Source organism: Rattus norvegicus, chromosome 6, assembly GCF_036323735.1.
Source record: "Rattus norvegicus strain BN/NHsdMcwi chromosome 6, GRCr8, whole genome shotgun sequence".
NCBI lineage: Eukaryota > Metazoa > Chordata > Mammalia > Rodentia > Muridae > Rattus > Rattus norvegicus.
The window spans coordinates 144216377-144236170 of record NC_086024.1 but is presented as its reverse complement, the minus strand read 5'-3'; the positions used below and the strand labels follow the sequence as shown (position 1 = coordinate 144236170).

The 19794-nt window shown below is 49.4% G+C and overlaps 1 protein-coding gene across 4 annotated transcripts in view; it reads right to left on the bottom strand.

The window, feature by feature from the left end:
• The window catches only part of Ptprn2 (protein tyrosine phosphatase, receptor type N2), a 752006-nt gene that overhangs the window by 98403 nt on the left and 633809 nt on the right, over window positions 1–19794 (bottom strand). For all 4 annotated transcript variants that reach the window (NM_031600.2, XM_039111861.2, XM_039111863.2 and 1 more), the window contains one exon: window positions 282–476. In NM_031600.2, coding sequence (NP_113788.1) covers window positions 282–476 — 195 coding nt within the window. The remainder of the gene's footprint in view (window positions 1–281; window positions 477–19794) is intronic.

Below are 19794 nucleotides of genomic sequence, written 5' to 3'. Positions count from 1 at the left end.
GGCTTTTAGCCATCACTAAAAGTCACACATTCCCATCCCAAGTCCAAGGGAGCATGCGTACACGCACACGTGTGCGCTCCAAGTAGGACAGAAAGAGTTCAGTGGTGGACACACCTTTTATGAATATCTAGGACTCACAGAGGAACACTAGCAACTTCCAAGGTTAGGGAGCAGCTGACAGAGGGACACCGGTAGGTAGAACACAACCATTACAGGGAAAGCACGCCCTGCCTCTGCCTGTCATGCCTTCACAGCAGAACTTTAGAGGATGCAAGCCTTACCAGGATCATGTGGCCAGTAGAGATGTCCATGTTAGACTGGGCAGGCTCCTCAGACCAGGATGAAGTGCTGCTCCGGGCTGAAGGACTAGGCATGGGCCCATCGCTGAGCTGGGATGAGACACTGTTGATGCGGGATGTATGTGGTCCCTCAGAGTGATCCTGCGGCCGAACAGCCATACGTTGGCGGCATAGCTCCTGCGAGACAACCAGAGGCACAGTCAAGGGACTGAGCCTTCAAGAAAGCCTACTCAGTGGTCCTACAGAACCGCAAGCCCACCCTCTCTACCTACCCACTTGGTCTCAGTCTACGCTAGGAAGAATTCATGCTCTTGGCCACTGGATGGACTATAAGATTCAGCATGCCCATCAGTGTGTTTGGGGCACCGTCCTTATGCCCCTGTGAGATCTACGAGCCACTGAAGGACTCAGCTCTAAGAACAAATGTGACCGTTCACACCTATGTACACACATACACATATGTACCCATGAGCAGACAAAACTCCATCACCACATAGGTTTCTAAAGCAGTCTTTTTGTCTTATTCTGGTCAAGGACAATGCAGCAGTTAGATCAAGTTAGAACCTCTCCTTTCTCATTAGAGTGCAGGCTATGTGGGAGACCAGGAGTCTACTGCAGAGTGGAAACATCCTCAGTCTGGTATTGTCTTCTGCCCCCAAACAATCCTACTCTGTACAATGTGAGGATCCCAAGATCTTGGCAGCACAACACTTTGGTGCTGACCTTGACCTTTGGCCTCTAGCTCCCACTTCTGATGGAAAAGAACTCATTCTAGAAGCTTCTGAGAGTTAAGACACAACGAAAATGAAATGGTGCAGGAGGGAATTGGAAAGTGCATCTGAGCCCGACAGAAGAGCAGAAAAAAGACTTGTGCCCTCGCTGCCAGTGTGAACCGAAGGCAGAGGCAGTGGCAGAAGGTCAGAGAACACAAGAATGTCTTTGTCTTATCCCTGGCTTCAGACATCCCCACAGACGTCGCCATCAATGCAGAGACTGCCCCACTCCCACCTCACCACCTCTCTACAGTAGACACCCATGTCCTGGCTTCTCTCCCCAACAGGTCTACAACACAGTTCAGCCCCTGAGCTACAGCAGGGGCCCTCACCTGGGGCTGGTGGCCCACATAAGCCTTGAGACTTGAAGGCAACCGAGATGGTGAAGGTTATTATGGGTACCCTAGATATGACAAGAGACTGGGCAAACCCCAGAAAACAAGACCTGCGTGAGTGGTGAGGCCTCTGACACAAGGGGCCACAGGACCAGTTTGGCCCGGCCATCCCTTTTTCTCCATTTACCTGGCTTCCTATTTATTTATTTATTTATTTATTTATTTATTTATTTATTTATTTATTTATCAGCTCACTTTCTGACTATCTCAAAAACAAGGCAGAGCAAACAAACAACAAAGCCCAGAAGGGGTTCTTCTCAGGCTGATGGTACAGGTTACTAACCTAAGCACATGCACACCTTGCTCTCTTTCTACTCACAGAAGGGCTGCCATGGATTCTGGCATAGGTGACCGGGAAGAGAGGCTATGTGGTACCTCCTGTGGCTTACAAAGTTTAGCTCAGGATGAGCTTCAGTGTGTCCCCAGGATAAACCTAGGGGAGGGACACAGGAAGTCATGCTGGTACCTGTCTGCACCATGAATTAAAGAGGGTGGCCTGAAGAGTAAGTGTCCCCCCAAGGGAGCCTAGTCCTGCACAGAATCTTGGCTGGGACGCATAAGCTCTATGTGAAGTTGGGCAAGCCATTTGAAACCTCCAACCCTGGCTTCTTCTCTTCATAATGGGAAATGCTAGTTGTCGTGAAAGATCAAAAGCTCATGGGTATGAGATGCTTAGTTTGGTGTGCTCCACAGAGAGAACTGCCTGACGTTAACCAGAGGAGCTGACCACACATGGCTGAAATGAATGTCAAAATAGTCTTCTAGGGCTGGGCATGTAGCCCAGTGGGTAGGGTGCTTGCCTGGCATGTGTGAAGCCCTTGTATTCTGTCTTTTGTACCACATAAGCCTGCCATGACAGTGGACACCTGGAATCTCAGCCCTGGGGAGGTGGAGGCAGGAAGGGACGGAGTCTGCCTGTCTGGATGAGGGGGTGTAGTAGCTGGTGAGTAGGTGGTTGCCTGGGGACGATGCTGTATGAAGCCTGGGAGTTAAATCAGGGGAAACATAGGAGCCATGTCCAGAGCTCCCAGCCCACACTGACCTCCACTGGTGTGCAGGAAGGCAGCTGTGGAGGCATCGGGTAGGGCTTTTCTAAGTTCATGTGGTTTTCATGAGCCTGTGGGTGAGCCCACAAGGGTCAGCATTTCCACAGAGCTGCCCCGAGGATGCCTGAGATACAGCATAATGGATAGAGAAAGGTCTGGAATGGAGCGGAGGGCTGTAGGATCTGTTTGTCTCCCCCTCACCCTATTGACTTGTAGGATACACATCCGTAATCACCCACTATATCATAATGCGTGGGGCCAAAATTCCTTCACTTTGGATGCCTGGCTTCAACATTGCCTGTATGAACATTAACATGTTGCCTAACCACTCTGTGCCTTGGTTTCCCCTTTTGTAAAATGTGACAGCAGAATCAACTTCACAGTTGTAGAGGGTTAAATAGCCCAGGTGTGGTAGCACACTTGTGATCCCATCACTGGGGAGGCTGAGTCTTCTGCATTCAGGCCTTCCTTACACAGCCAGCTGTGGTAAGATCACTGAGGACTCATCTGGCACAGGGAGGTACTCACACCATTGTTTTGCTCATCCCTTGGAAGGGAATCTCAGGTCTGATCTCCCTGAGCTCACAGAACATACAGAGTTGGGCACAGATGTAAAGGAATACTGCTAAGAGCACACACTGGGCCCTCACAAGCAGCATGGTCTTAAGCCACCAGGAGAGGCCCACTACTGAACAGCTCCTGAGGAGGAGACACTTGCACTACCTTCTGAAGGAGGGTCTCCGTGCTGAGCTGGCACAGAATGACAGCATCTGAGGGGAAGGAGCTGGGTTCTCTGTCTCTCTCTGATGGTGGCACTGCTCAAAGACAGGGTTTTGAATCTTCATTTAAGCAGCTCTGATCTACCTGCCTCTTCATGGCACACACACTTTTAGGAATAAGCCTTCCAGCTCCCCTTTGTCTACGGAATACCCTGTGTTTACCATACGGCCTCTCTTGCTTAGCAGAATCTGAGAATTGCCCCCAGAGGCTTGACTGACCTTGGAAAAATGCTTCTCCCCAGCTAGGGAAGATCACTGTGCATAAGGCTTGCCCTGGTTCAAACAGTGACTTCATAGTCCTCAATGTACCCTAGACATCTCTGCAGCACGTGCCACACCAGGATTATTCTCTTGGTTACACACTGCCCACGCCTGGCCCAGGACAAGTTACCTGCATCAGTTGTACCTGGGCCACAGTGGTCTTCCCGAAGCTGCACCAGCCAGTCTATGAGACTGCAGTGCTATGAGGATTGGGCACACGTAGATAAAAACCATATCAGTGATGTAACAAACACATCCAGGATGAAGCCTGGGCTAGTGGTGTGTGTGTGTGTGTGTGTGTGTGTGTGTGTGTGTGTGTGTGTGTGTCTGCATGCACATATGCCAGAGGTCAATGTCAGGCAGGGTCTTCTTCTACCTCTCCCCTTTTAAAGATAGGGTCTTACTTTGGTAGCCTTGGTTGGTATGGAACACACAGACCTTCACCTGCCTCTGTCTCCCAACTGCTGCTAGAGTTAAAAATCATCAGGACCAATTCCGCCTTATTTTTTTGAAATAGGATTGCTCACCAAAATCGGAGCTGTCTGATTTGGCAAAGCTAGCTAGTTAATTATGGAGCCCCAGGGATCCTCTTGTCCCTGCATCTTTCGGGCTGGCAACCCATCCACGCATCACCACACCTGGCTTTTTACAATCGCCGGGAATCCAAACTCAGGTTCTCAAGCTTATTTGGCACCAACTTTGCCGAGTCTATTGATCCGTAAAAAAAAAAAAAAAAAATGGCCCAAGCTTGCTCCGCACAGATCTAAGCATCTGGTCTAGTTTAGGTGTGAATACTCCCGTGTTCCCGTCCAGAACTGGGAAGCCATAACACATGCAGCCTCTGCGTGCCGTGCTGCTGTGTGCTTCATTTGAAGAGCGCTGTCCACACCCGGGAGGGCGAGCACCCACACGGAGTGACGAGTGCCTGCAGGTAAGGATGAAAGTCTGAGTGAGCACAAACATTTCCGTTGTAGGGATTTGAAGTTATGGCCTTCGCAGCCATCCCGAGGGCGCCGCAGGCGACTAGTGTGCCCCCTCGGTTTGTATCACCTGCACTCATCACACAGTGGTGGTGGCAGTGGTAGGGGCTGTGTTGTGCACACTGGAGGTGTCTGTGGGCAAGTGATAAACGTGGCATGGGTTGGTTGCATGCATGTCCTACAGGTGATGCTCTGAGAAGCGGGTCCAGACAGAACCGTGAAAGAGAAGACAGTCTTCCGAGCAGAAGATGATTGGTGTCGCTAACTACGCTGCAGGAACATACTTGGAGAAAGCCTGGAGAATGTCTGAGAACCCTCCTCATCAATAACCTTGGCAGCAAATAGTTCTCTGAATAGAGATTCCCAAGTTATTCTCTAAATGTTTCAAAGAAGAATTCAGCTACACAGTCTTCTCCAAACCATTGTGTCCAACTCTTCGACAACCCCAGCACTTCACCGGACGTCACTATACCCGCTGTGCATATAGAAATAGGCAAATAGGTCTTCCCTTGGATGGACCGTGGGCTGATGTTTGCCCCCTTAATTTAACAGGAAAAAAACTTCTAATAGATGCAAATTTTGGGTGAAGTCTAGTCATTAGCAAAGATTCCGTCTGTGAACAGGGACATCACTTCAGTGAGACAAGCCCAGGGCTATCAGCGCAACCTAGAGTTTACCAAGAAGACAGCCATCTTCCTAGCTGCTCATGACTCAGCAGCCAACTGGTGGCTGATTGCTCAGGAGTGAGGAAAGCCCATTTAACCAGGACACTGTCAGTCTCAGATGTTACTGTAGGACCAGGGACAGCTCCCAGAATTCCTTCAGATGTCCCACCCAAACTGAGACCAGGAACAGACAGCTTGTGCTGTACCTACCCAGAAGGCTAGAGCTCTCCAAGAGGAGCACACCTGTGTTTGTCTGTCATCTTCTGTTCTTTCATCCAAATCCTTAGTCTTCAACAACAAGGAAAAGCCCAAGTATGTAAACTAAAATATATTCCCACATGGCAAAGGGGACCGCTGTGTCACGAAAACAGTGTTTTCAGGATGCATACCTCTGGAAAGGGCTCTGTGTTTTTCTAAAGTGATGTCCGGGTCTGTCTGGAACAGACCCTGTGTCTCTGCAATGGGACCCATAAATGGAGCAGGCTGTTTTCTCCGTGTCTTTCTGGAGAGTTCTGTTAGTTTGGTTCCAGATTTTTGGCTGTGTGGTCTCTCCTGTGTTGAGAAGCTTGTCAAGGGAGTTAGGTGTAAGATGTGTCCTAATGAGAAGGGTGGGTACATTGACAGCCATAGATGAAGGAGGTGACTTTGTGGATGGTCCCTGAGGTGACAACTGTCAGTGAGGTGACTTGACTCTGCTCTTGGGAAGCAAGCATCTCAGAGACATCAGTGAGATGAGAAAAGAAAAGTCCACAGAGGATGTGGAACCTCTTACTGGGGAGAGACAAGGGCAGGGTAGAATCAAGATCTGTATACACAGTGTGGCATGGTGTTTTAGGATGAGACTCTGGAGGCCCCTGCCCAACTGTGAGTCCCAGCTCTGCGGTCTACATCTGGATGACCATGGACAAGTTCTCTAAGTCTCTGTGGCTTGGTTTCATGATCTGTGAAGTGGGATGGTAACAGGACTCCTCTGGTGGGTTGCTGGGAAGAATCTAAGTTAAAGCTTGTGAGGTACAGCACACGGCTTGGTGCCTGCTAAACATTCAGCCAGGGCACCCGTGCCTTGTCAGATAGAGAAATGTCAGAGCCCCATGTGCACAGGGAAGGCAGCACCACCAACTGAGGGAATCCATTGTCTGGAGGCCCTTATTCCAGGACACTGCACTGTCATGAGACCAAAGACCCACAGGGCTGTCCCCACTAGAACAAGGCAGCAGCCCCATATCACAGCCATTCTGACATCCAATCTCTTCATTTAACAAGGACACTATCCACTCCCATTTCTACCCCAATCCTCCAGTCAGCATAGGAAGACAGAGAAGGTTTCAGGTCTACAGGGAGGAAGAGGAGGTCCTAACCATGGAGTCTGGTTGAAGCCTCTCCCCAGTGGGTAAGTCAAGGGTTCCAACAAAAAGGTTGCTGAGAGAGATAATACTTCCCTTTCCTCAGAGCCAGCTTATGCTAAAATAGTAACCAAGTATGCTTAAGGCTGAAGTCTGTATGACTTTCAAGTGTGGCTTTACTCTTTTTTCCCCCCAGATAATTTTCTAGGATTCTAAAAAAAAACAAAAAACAAAAAACAAACAAACAAAAAAAACCCCAAAAAAACAAAAAACAAAAAACAAAAAAAAACCACTTAACTTCTCTGTAACCTGTGACCTAGCATTTTACCATTTCAGAGCTTCCCACCGGAAGCACAAGAACCACCTGTGATCTCGCTTAGGTTTCTTACCAACCCTCTGAGGTGGAACTCCGGAAGCCAGAGAGATGCACCTGGCTGCTGTAGGCTCTTAGCTGCCGCCTTTGGGAAGCCCATGCCTGTGCCCTCAGACGATCCTGCTGTTTTCCTAAATGCCTTCCACTAATCCTCATGCTGAATTTTGTGTTTAAAAAATGTCTTTAAACGTGAGGGGATGGAGAGATGACTCGGTGGTTAAAAGGTCCTGATACTCTTACAGAAGACCTAGACTTGGTTCCCAGCATCCCTGTAGAGCGTCATCACCATCTGTAACTCCTATTCTAATGGACCTAACACCCTCTTCTGGCCTCTGAGGGCACCAAGTCTTGCATGTGGTCAACACAGAATTGCAAGCAAAGGCTCATACACATTAAAAAAAATCCTGGAAATTTTTAATAAAAAATAATTTAATAAGCTTTATTTCTGCTTCGTACAGCTTGCCCTGAAATTACTTTCTGCAGTGAGGGCAAGTACCTGGTTTTGCATGAGTCACGGTCCCTTAAAGATTAAGGGAGACTCCTCTGGCTTCTGCCGGTGGCAGTGTGGAGCTGTGGTTCCGTCCCTGACACTGCTGGCGCACCTCCTAGCTTTTAGTGCTGTTTGACCTAACTGCATAGCAGTGTGTGAGCCACAGTATTTTAATACACCCCCATGGCATATGACTCGCCAAGAAGAGTAAGACACAGGGCCTGCAGCCTGCAGCAATCTCTTCCCTGAAGCAAATGTGAAGCACTGATCTTTGGGGTGTAGTGCTGTTCCCGTCATATCCAGAGCCCACCGGAGAGGACAGTGTGCAAACCCAGGGCACTGGGCCCCAAGCACTGTCACCAGTGTCCTGTATGGCCTATGCACAGGCTCTGACTGGAAAGCTGATGCCACCCAGAACAGGTCATCGGGACACGAGGACCCAGAGTCAGCTTACAGAGATGCATACCTGCCTTGTGAAGCCAGCATTGTCTTTAGCTGTACAGCCTTTTGCTTGTGCTCTGTGCTGAGCTCAGGCCCTGGGAGGCTTCTGCAGGGTTCTCCAAGTATTTTATACTTCTTTATAGCACAATTTGCAAAATAAGTTGAATAGGATTCTGGGGGCAGAAATTCATCCATACACACAATAAGCAAATGCCTCATTTCTCAGCCTCTCGTCTGACGGGGAAAATTACAGAGCGGGAATCACTCCCAGAGAAAAGACCTGTCACTCTCAAATTCCAGCAAAAGACCAGGACTACAAAGGCTGGGGGACGCTCCCGCACCTTTCGAGGAACAATCAGCACAAAGCTGTGCCTGACGGAGTGTGCACACAAAGGCCGCCTGGGACTTTTAGGGTTATTGGTAGAGCATAATTAGTAGTAACAGGACAAAAGTAAGGAAGAAACACACAAAGGCACAGAGGAAAAATGGTTCATTATGATGTGCTGGGCGGGAGAAAGGCCAATTACTCTGCAGGTTGGACACAACCCCAGGAGTCTGCCCCGAACCCAGTACCCCTGGGGAGCTGCTGGTCTCCTCGGCAAGGACAAGGGCAGTGGGCACAAAGTGTCTTTAGGCACCTGCCAGACCCAATGGTGGAGAAGAGCCCTGTGTTCCCCCAGTCTCATAGGATGAGGGCATGTGACTGACTGCAGGGTGTCCAACCTAAGGAAGGAGAAAACAGGCTGGGACCAGGCAGGGAGGCACTGGCCGTTGATGACTTGTAAGTGGCTTTTACTTTATTCTTTATTTGTTTCATTGGTGCTTACCAATTTGAACATACATTAGAAGACCATAATAAGAAGCCATGTTTAAAATTCATAATGTTCTACGTTCAATGTGACATTTACGAAGCAGTCATGGACAGGTCTGGGAGGTGTCTTTAGGGATGAGAAAGAACACCCAGAGAGTGTTCCTTATGTAACTATGTCTCCTCACTCATAGTTTAGCTTTATTTCAGTGGCTTTTATGTCATCCTGGACTAACTATGGAGGAGAACTTTCAGTCCCCTTCACGAACATTCATTCCCAAGGCTCTCAACGATGAGAACGGTGGGTGGAGTGAGCCTCCACTACCTTCCTCACTCAAGGTCAAAGTAACAGCTGGTCTTTTACACAGCTGTCCTTGACTTGGCAGAGGGCTCACTCTAAACAGAGCTACTCAGCCATGTGGCTGTCACCTCCCAGTGATGTGGTTCCAAGCGCCTCCAATGAGCTCTTTTCTGGTTCTTAGCTTCAAGGTGCCCAATATACACATGCGCTCTTATACTTCCACATGGGCACATGCTGGCTATCCACACATCAGGAAGCCAGTCTTGCCGCCAGGCTCTGGACCTCTGTCTGCCACCCGCCACCCCCTGGGATTCCCTGTGCTTTAAGACCTGAGCTCTATGGTAGTGTGTGCATGGCTGGGTGAGCTGGGGTGCTTCTCGGCACTGTGACCAAACAAAACAGTTGCGCCGGGACATCAGTGTTTGTGGAGCGGTACTGAGTAATACGCCCCATTTCGCAGGATCGTTTCTCACAAATAAAACTTAAAGGCAGACACATTTCAGCTGACATAACAGAAAGAGAGCTCTCAACACTCCTCCCAATCCAGAACCGTCTCAGCAACATCTGACACTGGTAACAGACAACACCGCTTGGGCAGGCACACCGTGCTCCTCTGATGCACATCTCAACCACTCACAGTACAACCAGGTCTATGCTGTTTCTTCAGTCCACTCTGCCCCCCAAACCAAGGGCAGGGACATTCCTGCTTTGTTGTGGGTTGCCCTGGTGCTGTTTGAATTCTGATGTTAATTCTTCTTCTTTAAGAGGGGCTGTCCCAAGGAGGAGTAGATTGGGTGATTTCTTGTGAACCTTCTCTCTATTCTAACTGGTCAAATAAAGGCTGGAGCCTGTAATTGGGCAGTGAAAGGGAAAGGTGGGGTTGGGGGTTTTTAGGGAACGGGGGAGTACAAGGAGGACAGGGGAAGAGGAGGTGGAAGGGAGATGGAACAGAACCACATGGCCTGGAGAAGCCACAAGTAGCAGGGGATCTCATAACTGGGGACTCATAGAGCAGTGCAATGGTAGATCTGCCCAATCTAGGCGTGCAGCTTGTAAATATTGTAACTTGAGTGTGTGCTTTTTGCACAGGCTCAAAGCGGGTTGGAGATTTACTGCAGCACTGTCTTCTGTTCCCAGGGTGGAGGACCCACAACAGGGTTTTAAGAAAATACTTGGGGTTGGGGATTTAGCTCAGTGGTAGAGCGCTTGCCTAGCAAGCGCAAGGCCCTGGGTTCGGTCCCCAGCTCCGAAAAAAAGAATAGAAAAAAAAAATACTTGCTTGTAGCACCCAGGTAGGCAGCACACTTGAAGAGTTCTGTACACACCACACCAGAGAGTAGTGTGAGTCCTTGAAAGAGCCACCGTTCAGAACAGAAGTCAAATCCTGACAGCAGCAGCCCAAGCTGATTTGATTCTCAGTGGCCCTTGGAGAGGGCTGGGAGTGCAATCTTCTGCTCCACTTCAACGTACCAAAGGTGCAGGGATCTTTTCTGACCTGTAGGCAGCCCAACACCTGGAAGTGAGGACCTGACACTAAACCACTCCTTCAGCTCAGCAGCTGCCAAAAGTTACTAACTGACACGCCCCAGAGCTGAGTCACAGCAGGGTTCTCAAACAGTCCTTCTCTTCCAAGATTTCATCTCCGCGGTTTCCGAGGGACAGGCCACTGAAATCAGGGGGAGCGTCGTGTAAGACCGAGAACATGAGGCGACAATTCAATGGGTAAGCATGCTCTTACGTGATTCGGGGCTAAGATGGGTGTCCATATGAAGTTGCAGTGCTTCACCTGAAAGTGGGAACTTCAGAAACAGAGCAGGGAAGACTGAATGTGTTACACCTAGACTCTTCTGGGTGCTCCAGGAGGGTGGGTGACACAGAAGCAACTCTTAACTGCAGCTTATAGGACAGGAAAATAAAATCCCCAGCTACAATGTCTGACTCCCCACACTGGAACTTTCAAGTGCTCCTGGGGCACGGGGGTTGGGGGGGGCGAGGGGATAGTGAATTCCAAGCTCACTAGGGCCCCAGAGTCTCAGCCAAGGAAGCCAGCCTTGGACATTCATGGCTCAGTTTCAAATTCAGACAGTTTGAAATAGCCGAGTCAGTGGGAAATCAATCATTTGTCTTTGGGGGGAAGCATGGGCCTGCTGTGGAGAGTCTGGGACCTTCCTAGCAATTCTGTTTAGTAAAAGGCAATGGGCAATCACCACTGACATCTGTAGCATACTTCTCACACACTCTTCCAGACTCCGGGAATCAGGCACGCACGGCGGGTTTCAAGGTTTTGGAAATGGCCTCCCTGAACAGCAGCTCTTTACACATCAATATCTTAGTTCAGTGTATTGACCGTTCTTCATTGATCACCCACAGACCCCCTGCCAGGTGCTGCAGACTGTGCAGATGCGGCCCTTGGGGGGAAACCGAGGCGGGTCTTAGCCTGGTGCTGGAGGGAGGGCGGGTTAGACAGGAAGAGTGGCAACTGCACATGTACATGAGCAGGGCTATAAATGGGGCGGGCATGAATGGGGGTGAAAGCCACAGGACTCAGCCTGGTGTTCAGATGAGGTTAGTCCCCTGGGCCAGGATGGGGTCTCAGCATGCAGGGCTGACAGATGGGAATGACTGAGGAGAAGCTGGGCCTCCCCAGGGCGGGGGTCAGAACAAAGGCTCAGAGCAGAAGAGCACAGGAGTGGTTTGAGGCTGGGAGAAGAGAGGCCTAGGACACAAAAGGTATTCAGGCTTCCATTCTGCCGTTGCTTAATTAAGCCAAAGGGCAGGGCCATGGAGAGAGAGAGAGAGAGAGAGAGAGAGAGAGAGAGAGAGAGAGAGAGAGAGAGAGAGAGAGTGTGTGTGTGTGTGTGTGTGTGTGTGTGCAGAAGCAGCTGCTCCAGGACTCATCAACCCCCTCCCCCTTTTCCCTCTCCATCCTCTCCACCAAAGCAGATCCCAGTGAGCACAGGAGTGCCTGGGGTGTGAGTATGTGTGTGTGTGGGGGTGTGTGTCAGGTGGCTGTGTGCAAATCCCTGCCCGGGGTTTTATGTCCACAACACTACTGAGGGTCCCTCGGCACCTGAGGGAGAGTCTCCTCCTCTGTTGGAGGGAAACTTGTGAGGGGACAGGGGTCCAACTTGTCCAGAGTGAGGGAATGAGCCAGGAGGAGATCACCAGACTAGGAGCGTGCTAGAAAAAGCATCTTTGTCCACTGAGGCACAGCTCCATGGCTGCACTGATTCATCCTGAGATGCGGAACAGGGACCGGGAAGGCAAGGGTGAGGAAACAGGAAGCCATGGTGGGTGCAGCTCCATTTCAGGGCCAAAGTAGCAGCTCAAGAAACATGGTTGATCTCTTTGCTCCTCGGTTTCACTTGGGGAGGGAGTCCCTTAAAGGTTAGCATTTTTATGCTCCAGTGAATCTGGTAGAGGAGAAGAAAGCCACAGGGGTCTGGGTGGGGTTGGAATAACAGGGAAGTCTGCAAAGGAAGGATGATTTCCATCTCAATTAATTGTCTGGGTTTACTTACAAAACTCTATTTTATTTTATTTTCTCTTGCTTAAAACTTTCTGTCTCTGCAGGGCACTGGGTGTGCTTGCCCAGTGCTTCCCCTCGGGACTGCATCGCTTTGCTCCTGGACATCTGATTCCTGGCTTCAGTGTGTTTCAGGGCCTATACAAGAGTGTTCAGTGGGTGTTTCTTTATGTAACTTCATTCTGCTTCACTGTCTTTGAGGGGGGAAAATGACAGCAATCTCTAACTATACTGAAAAATAAAAATAACAGACTTCCGGCTATCTCTGCAGATTTCTACTCCCTTACAGTGCATGTGACAGTCGCCCTGTGCCCATACAGGTTAAGTATAAACTTTTCTAATGGACCTGCTATGCTGCGTCACAAGTCACATTGCATTCTTCAAGCACCATGGTGTCCTGTATTTTTCAGAGAGTCACCTTTACTTTATAATGTAACTATGATAATTAAGTCACTGTATGTATGGACACATAAAACCTCACATCCAGACCTTTAATTTTGCTGATTGTAATACTTTATATGTTAAAACAAATCTTGTGGGCTCAGAATGTAGTTCAGTTGACAGAGTGCTTGCTTGTAAAGGGTCCTGGTTATTTTTTGTTTGTGTGTGTATGTGTGTGTGTGTGTGTGTGTGTGTGTGTATGTGTATGTGTATATATATGTGTGTATGTATGTATGTATGTATGTATGTACGTATGTATGCATGTATGTGTGTGTATGTATGTCTTGTCAACTTGAGATACAAGCTAGATTTTTCCAGGGAGAGAAAACTTCAGTTGAGAAAATGCCTTCACCAGATTGGCCTGTAAAAAAGTCTGTAGGTCATTTCTTTGATTTAGGATTGATTCTGGGAGGCCCCAGCCTATTGTGTAAGGTGCTATCCCTGGGTCCTGGGTTGAAAAGAAAGCTGGCCTAGCAAGAAAAGGAGCAAGCCAGTAACCAGTGTCCCTCCATGGCTGCTGCTTTAGCCATGGCTTCCAGGTTCCTGCTCGAGTTTCTGCCCTGGCTTCCCTTCCTAATAAACTGTGATGTTGAAGTGTAAGCTAAATAAACCCTTTTCTTCCCCGTAAGCTACTTTCAGTGACCGGTGTTTTACCACAGCAATAAACTAAGAGTAAACGAGGGCACTAAACATAGACAAAACCGTGGTTTCAATTTCCAGAACTACATATCAGTCATCATGGTGCATGCATGAAAGACAGCACGTTTGGGAGGTAGAGACAGGAGGAGCAGAGTTGAAGGTGAGCCTGGGCCACATAACATTGTCCCCACAGAAGAAAATCTTTAAAGACGGCTGGCTCTTTTGTGTTTGTATAAACGACCCACCACACTTTCTTCTTGATTGCCAGTAATTTTCCTAAGCAGAAACTGAACACTTGGGGCATCAGAGTAAAAGTAGGATTATCTGGGAATGAAGGAAGAAAAGAAGGGAGGGGGAAGGGAGGGAAAGAGACAGAGACAGGGAGAGGGAGAGACAGAGAGACACACACAGAGTGAGAGAGAGGGAGAGAGAAAGGTGGAGAGAGAGAGACAGAGAGACAGAGATGGAGAGAGACAGAGACAGAGACAGAGAGAGGGAGAGACAGAGAGACACACACAGAGTGAGAGAGAGAGAGAGGGAGAGAGGGGGAGAGAGAGAGAGATGGAGAGAGACAGAGACAGAGGGAGGAGAGGGAGGGAGCAGAATGACGAATACTGCTACAGGGCTCTCACTGTGAACATATGGAGTCACTCCCAGACCTACACCGGGGAAGGCTCACAGGATTCTCCTAGTAGGGAGCATTGTGCACCCTGCCCTCTGCCTTTCTCAAACTTCGGCCTTGAGCCCTGAAAAGACACCTTTCCTGAGGCCCTCATTTCTCCTGGGACAATGCCAGGCTCCTGTTTGCCCAAAGCCCTCCTACACCTGGCCTGGCTACCCTGAGCTGCTTTGGCACCTTCAGAGTCAATTGCTTCTACCAGGCACACGCGACATTGGAGTCCTTCGCAAATGCACTGGTGCGACCTTCCTAAGAAATCAAGTGTAGCAAGTCCTGGCCAGCTTGGAGCACTCTGCTCTTAGAAGTCTTGTGGTCTCATTCCAAACTTCGCAATTCCCAGGCCCTGAGGTCTTCCGGGTCTCCTGAGGTGTTCACACCTCCGGGGCAACCCAATGTATCCAGGGGCTTAGGACAGAACTCAGTGAGGTGACCACCCTGGGGATGGAGAGAGGAACAGGGGAATAAAGGGTTCCAGTCCCAAGGGAGGTCCCAGAGATCCAGAGCCTGACAGGAGCCTGTCAGTGGCCCTCGCAGCATCAAGGAGTGTCCTCTGCACAATTAATTCACCCCCAGTCCTTCCTGATCTGACTGTGCAATTGCTCTCCTCAAAAGCTCTCCTTCCTGTCCCTGGGCTTCACCATGCCCCTTACCCTGACGGTGCAGATCTGCTGAGAGCTTCCTGAAGAGCAGCACTACCCATGGGTGACATCATCACACACTGGAGCATGTTGTCCCCTGCCTCTGCCCACGGTCTGCTGTGCAGCTGCTGTGGTCACCCTAGAAACCCAGACCCCACAGATATTTCTTCACTCCTACCCCGAGGTACTTTGCTTTAGAGAGTTGTTGCCAGCTTAGCTGAATATGGAAGAGTCTCTTGCCCTGCCTTGGAGGCTGCTCTGCCCTGGAGGGAGTCCAGCTGTGCTGTATGGGTCTGTCTGCTTCTGCACTGATGCACACAGTTCACCCCCATTCTCTTTTCCTGCTTCCACCTCCTATGGCCCTCCTTGACCTGTGCCATCTCCGCGCTTTCCTTTTAAGCCCCAGCTGAGCTCACATCTACGTTCCTGTCTACTCGGCTTCTTCCCCAGAGAACTGACAGCTGCTGTTGGCAGTGGGACTCTCCTCGCTTTTATTTCCTACCCAGGCACTCTCACATTGGTGTGACCTTGCCAGGCATTGAAGGATATATCTCTATAGATTCTTAAGGCTGGCCAGCACTCAGCACTATCTAAAAGCCCTCGACTCAGGACTCAAACGCACATCTTAGCCTCTCAAGTTTCCCACAGAAACTCGCCCCTTCTCTGTGGAGGGTCTGTGTGCTGGGTCTTCCCTCTTTCCCTTCGTATGTGTTTTCTTTGGAGACTGTACTTCTGAGACACTCTCTGAATCTAGATCCAAGGCCAAATAAACCCCACCTATGGGAAAACAGGTGACAAAGTAGAGACGTGTGTCAGGAGTCCACACAACTCGTAGGTGCATCACGTATCAGGACATACTTCACAAAGCCCCAAATCATCTCTGGCTTATTCGTTCAAATAATGAGAAAGAAATTTACAAGATGAAAAATGGAGAAAGGGTTCAACAAGACAGAGGGAAGAATTCCATTCAGCATGAAGGAGACACAGAACATTGTTCTTTGCCTCTGGTCACACCACAGATTGCCTTACTCACATTCCTGCATGACTGGTGTCCGTCTTCCCATGACCCCGTCCATTGGTAAGCTGGCCACAGGAGACCCGTCTGCCAGAAAGCTACTGTTATGTTAGCATCGTACCATGCTACACCTAGATGCTTGCTGTGCCTGACATCTCATCTCCAAATGGTCATAAACCAAGAGGTGAGGGGTGTCCCAATTTCCTGTCTTCTGTAGGTTCTACCATGGGAGGATCTTGGTGATAGGGTGAGCGTGTCATGAACACAGGTGCCCAGTGAGTGCTGTGGTCAGAGTGTGTGCCCAGCCTAGAACCTGTTGCCCTAACATGGTCCACGAGTGGGTATCACTGGGGATACAGGGTAAGTCATGGGGCACCTGGTGTCAACTTTGCTCTCCTGTCAAACAGGGAGGCAAGGACCTCACCTCTTCAAATGATCCTTGTGGCTGTCCTTTACAGAGCTGGCTGAAGGAACAGAATTGGAGAATGTGGAGAGGGAACCCCAGAAAGGCCTCCCCGTGTGGGTGGAGGCCACCTGAGCAGCTTCCAGTTTTGCTAGAGGTAGTTTTTTTTTTAATTCTAGCAGTAAAATTAATAAGATAAGTTAGAAGCCTACCCATGCTTCTGAGAGGACTCATATTTCCCAGAGATGCTACTCACCCGCCCTCTCCTATCCAGAGAGCAGAAAGAAGCCCGGAAGAGCCACCTCTGGTAGAGGGGCTGAATTAATCCTTTTACTCCTCTCTGTCCCTCACATAAAGCTTCTCTAGGAACTGTGATTTAAGAAATATCCAGGTCTGTTAATAAACCACCCAAGGCAAAATCAAATGGGACCGCATTAACAAAAAGAAACCATCAGCTCAGGCCTCAGGACCCTCGTGAACCATTGGCTCCAGTCCCTCTGACTTCTACATGTCTCGCTAAGTGGCTCACTGTTTCAAAGGCCAGCTGACTACGAGGAGGGCCCTGTGGTCTAGGATGGTCGGCACGCTGCACTTTGCGTGTGTGTTCCTCTGGTCATCCTCCAGGTTTTGTTGTTCTCTGAGGATCTGTCTCAGTTCAGGATCTGAGCCTCGAAGAAGTATCCCCTGCCCAGGCACCTCTGTAGGACAGGCAAGAAGTCGCTGATTGGGGAACTGCATGCTTGGAAGTTCATGGCTTGTGGGGGGAATGAACTCCAAATAGCTTCCCTCTGGAAAAATGTGCAGGTCTGAGCGCTCAAAAGCACTCTGATCACTGCAGCTCAGCCTATAGGAAATGGACACCTGCCTCACACAGGGGAGGGACACATGCCTCACACAGGGGAGGGACACATGCCTCACACAGGGGAGGGACACATGCCTCACACAGGGGAGGGACACATGCCTCACACAGGGGAGGGACACATGCCTCACACAGGGGAGGGACACATGCCTCACACAGGGGAGGGACACATGCCTCACACAGGGGAGGGACACATGCCTCACACAGGGGAGGGACACGTGCTTCAGACAGGGAATCACACATTGAGGACTTACAGGCAACTTTCCCTTTGGCACGATTCCTTGGACGGTCACATTCCAACCTCAAGACACACGCAATTTGGTACCAATTAAAGAATCACCTAGCATCTGCTTAATTTATAGCACCGCCCAGCAATGCTTCAGGACATCATAGGCCCAGGGGAAGCAGGAAGAGACCCCCTTGGAAGTGTTGACTGCCCTTGCACAGGGGAAGGTGTTAAGAATTCTGCCTGTACTCTGTAATGTTTGCAAAGATAAAATAGAAACACTCCAATTCTCCTGGCTGACTGTTCAGTAAGCAAAATTGCCCCTGACGACATTACATGTTAGGGTGTCTGTCTAATTTTGAAGCAAAAGAGATTTTGCTTCTGGGATTTTTGTACAAAGAAATTATTTCAACCTAAAAATTTACTCATAATGCCGGGACGGCTATCCCAAAACACATAGCCAAGTCCAGTGGAAAAGGCTTTCCTGAGACCTGTGGTGGGGTCAAGTGCGTCCAGGAGGAATTCGGTGTTTCTGACTTAATTAGAAGGCATCCAATTCTTTCCCCATTTCATGACTAGTGATTACACCAATGACGGGAGACTGAAGTCACCTCAACAAAGAAGGGTCTATTAATTCATAGGGGAATGAACCAATGTATAACCTGTCCTCTTCTCCAGAATCCATGCCCTCAGCAGAGGTGAGCAGGCCCCTCAGCACAAGTGCACAGAGCATCCTCAAAGTGCAGCGATCACAAGGCTCTGTCATTACATTAATAATCATTGGCTAATGGAAGCCATGGCAACCAGGAGGCACATTTAGTGAGTCCATGTCAGGGCAGGCCCATAGGCTGACACACCCTCTCCTCTGGGTTTGGCTCCAAAAGGCCTTCCAAGTACACAAGGAAACCTGCTATGGGTATTGTGAAATAAACCATCAAAAGAGAAGTTGCTGAACATTCTGTAGGAGTCTCTGCCCCCTGTGTCAGGGAGGGAGAGTGGGCCAGCAGAATACTAAACTCACTGCTCAGAGATGATCAAAGCCAAAAAAAAAAAAAAAAAAAAAAAAAAAGGGATGCAGAATTCAAAGGGACTGAGAGAGAAAAGGGGAGAATGCCTTCTAATCATATAATCGCCTCCCACAGAACTAGGACACCTGCATGAGTGAGAGGCAAGAGGTACTCTGGCACTGACCATCCTGGTTTTGTGCCATTCAATGAGTGGGCACACAGACCTATGTGTTCATACAGGCATGTAAGCACGTACGCGTGCACATACATAGTGTACGAAGGTAATTTTGGGGAAAAAAACAGTAAATAAAGTTGGTTTTGCTTTTTTGGGTGATTGGGGGGGCATAAGAGCATGAAGGACAGATGTAAGCCAAGCATGTTTTATACATTTAGGGGAAAACAACACATTGAAGCCATGAGGAAAGCTCTGTCGAAGCTCACGGTGACCTGCGAACATGTATTTTAGCTGTCAGCACCCAAAATTTAAAAGCATGAACACATCAAGCTTCGCTGTATTATCTGACGTGGCTAATACCTTGGAGCAAGATCAAAAGCAAGAACCTGACAAGGAGATTTTGTTTTCAGGAAGAGAGAGAGAGAGAGAGAGAGAGAGAGAGAGAGAGAGAGAGAGAGAGAGAGAGAGCTCAGAAGTTGAGAGAACTCCCTGCTCTTTCAGATAGCCAGAATTTGTTTCCCAGCATCTATACTGAGTGAGTGGCTCACAACCACCAACGGCTCTGGCTCCTAGGCATCTAATAGCCTCTTCTGGCCTCTGTGGGCTCCAACACACATGTGTGATTCATTCTCTCTCTCTCTCTCTCTCTCTCTCTCTCATAGCCTCTTCTGGCCTCTGTGGGCTCCAACACACATGTGTGATTCTCTCTCTCTCTCTCTCTCTCTCTCTCTCTCTCTCTCTCTCTCTCTCTCTCTCCCTCTCTCCCCTCAACCTCTCCCTCCTCCCCCTCTCTCTCCCCCTCTCTTTCTCTCTCTTCTTCCCCCTCTTTCCCCCCTCTCTTTTTCTTTCCCTTTCTCTCCCTCCTCCTTCTCCCTCCCTCCCCCTCTTACCTCTTCCTTCCTCCCTCTCTCCTCCCTCCCTTCCTCTCTTTTTTTCTCTCTCTCTCCCTCCCTATCTTGCTTGCCCACGGGGAGAGCAATATATACGTACACATAAATGAGAAGAAAAAGTGAACATGTTTAGAAACATTTGCAAGTCTAATAATACTCCAGACTGTTTTGAGGCCATTTCAAGATGCTCATTCATAACCCATGGCGTATGATTATGCGCATGGGTGGAGGTGGTGGAGTTCACAGCCTGCCCACCTATACTACAGAAGGTGCTACATAAAAGGCCAAGCACAGGAGGGGTCTCCCAGCTCCTGTTGAGAAGGTCCTCCCACCACACTGACC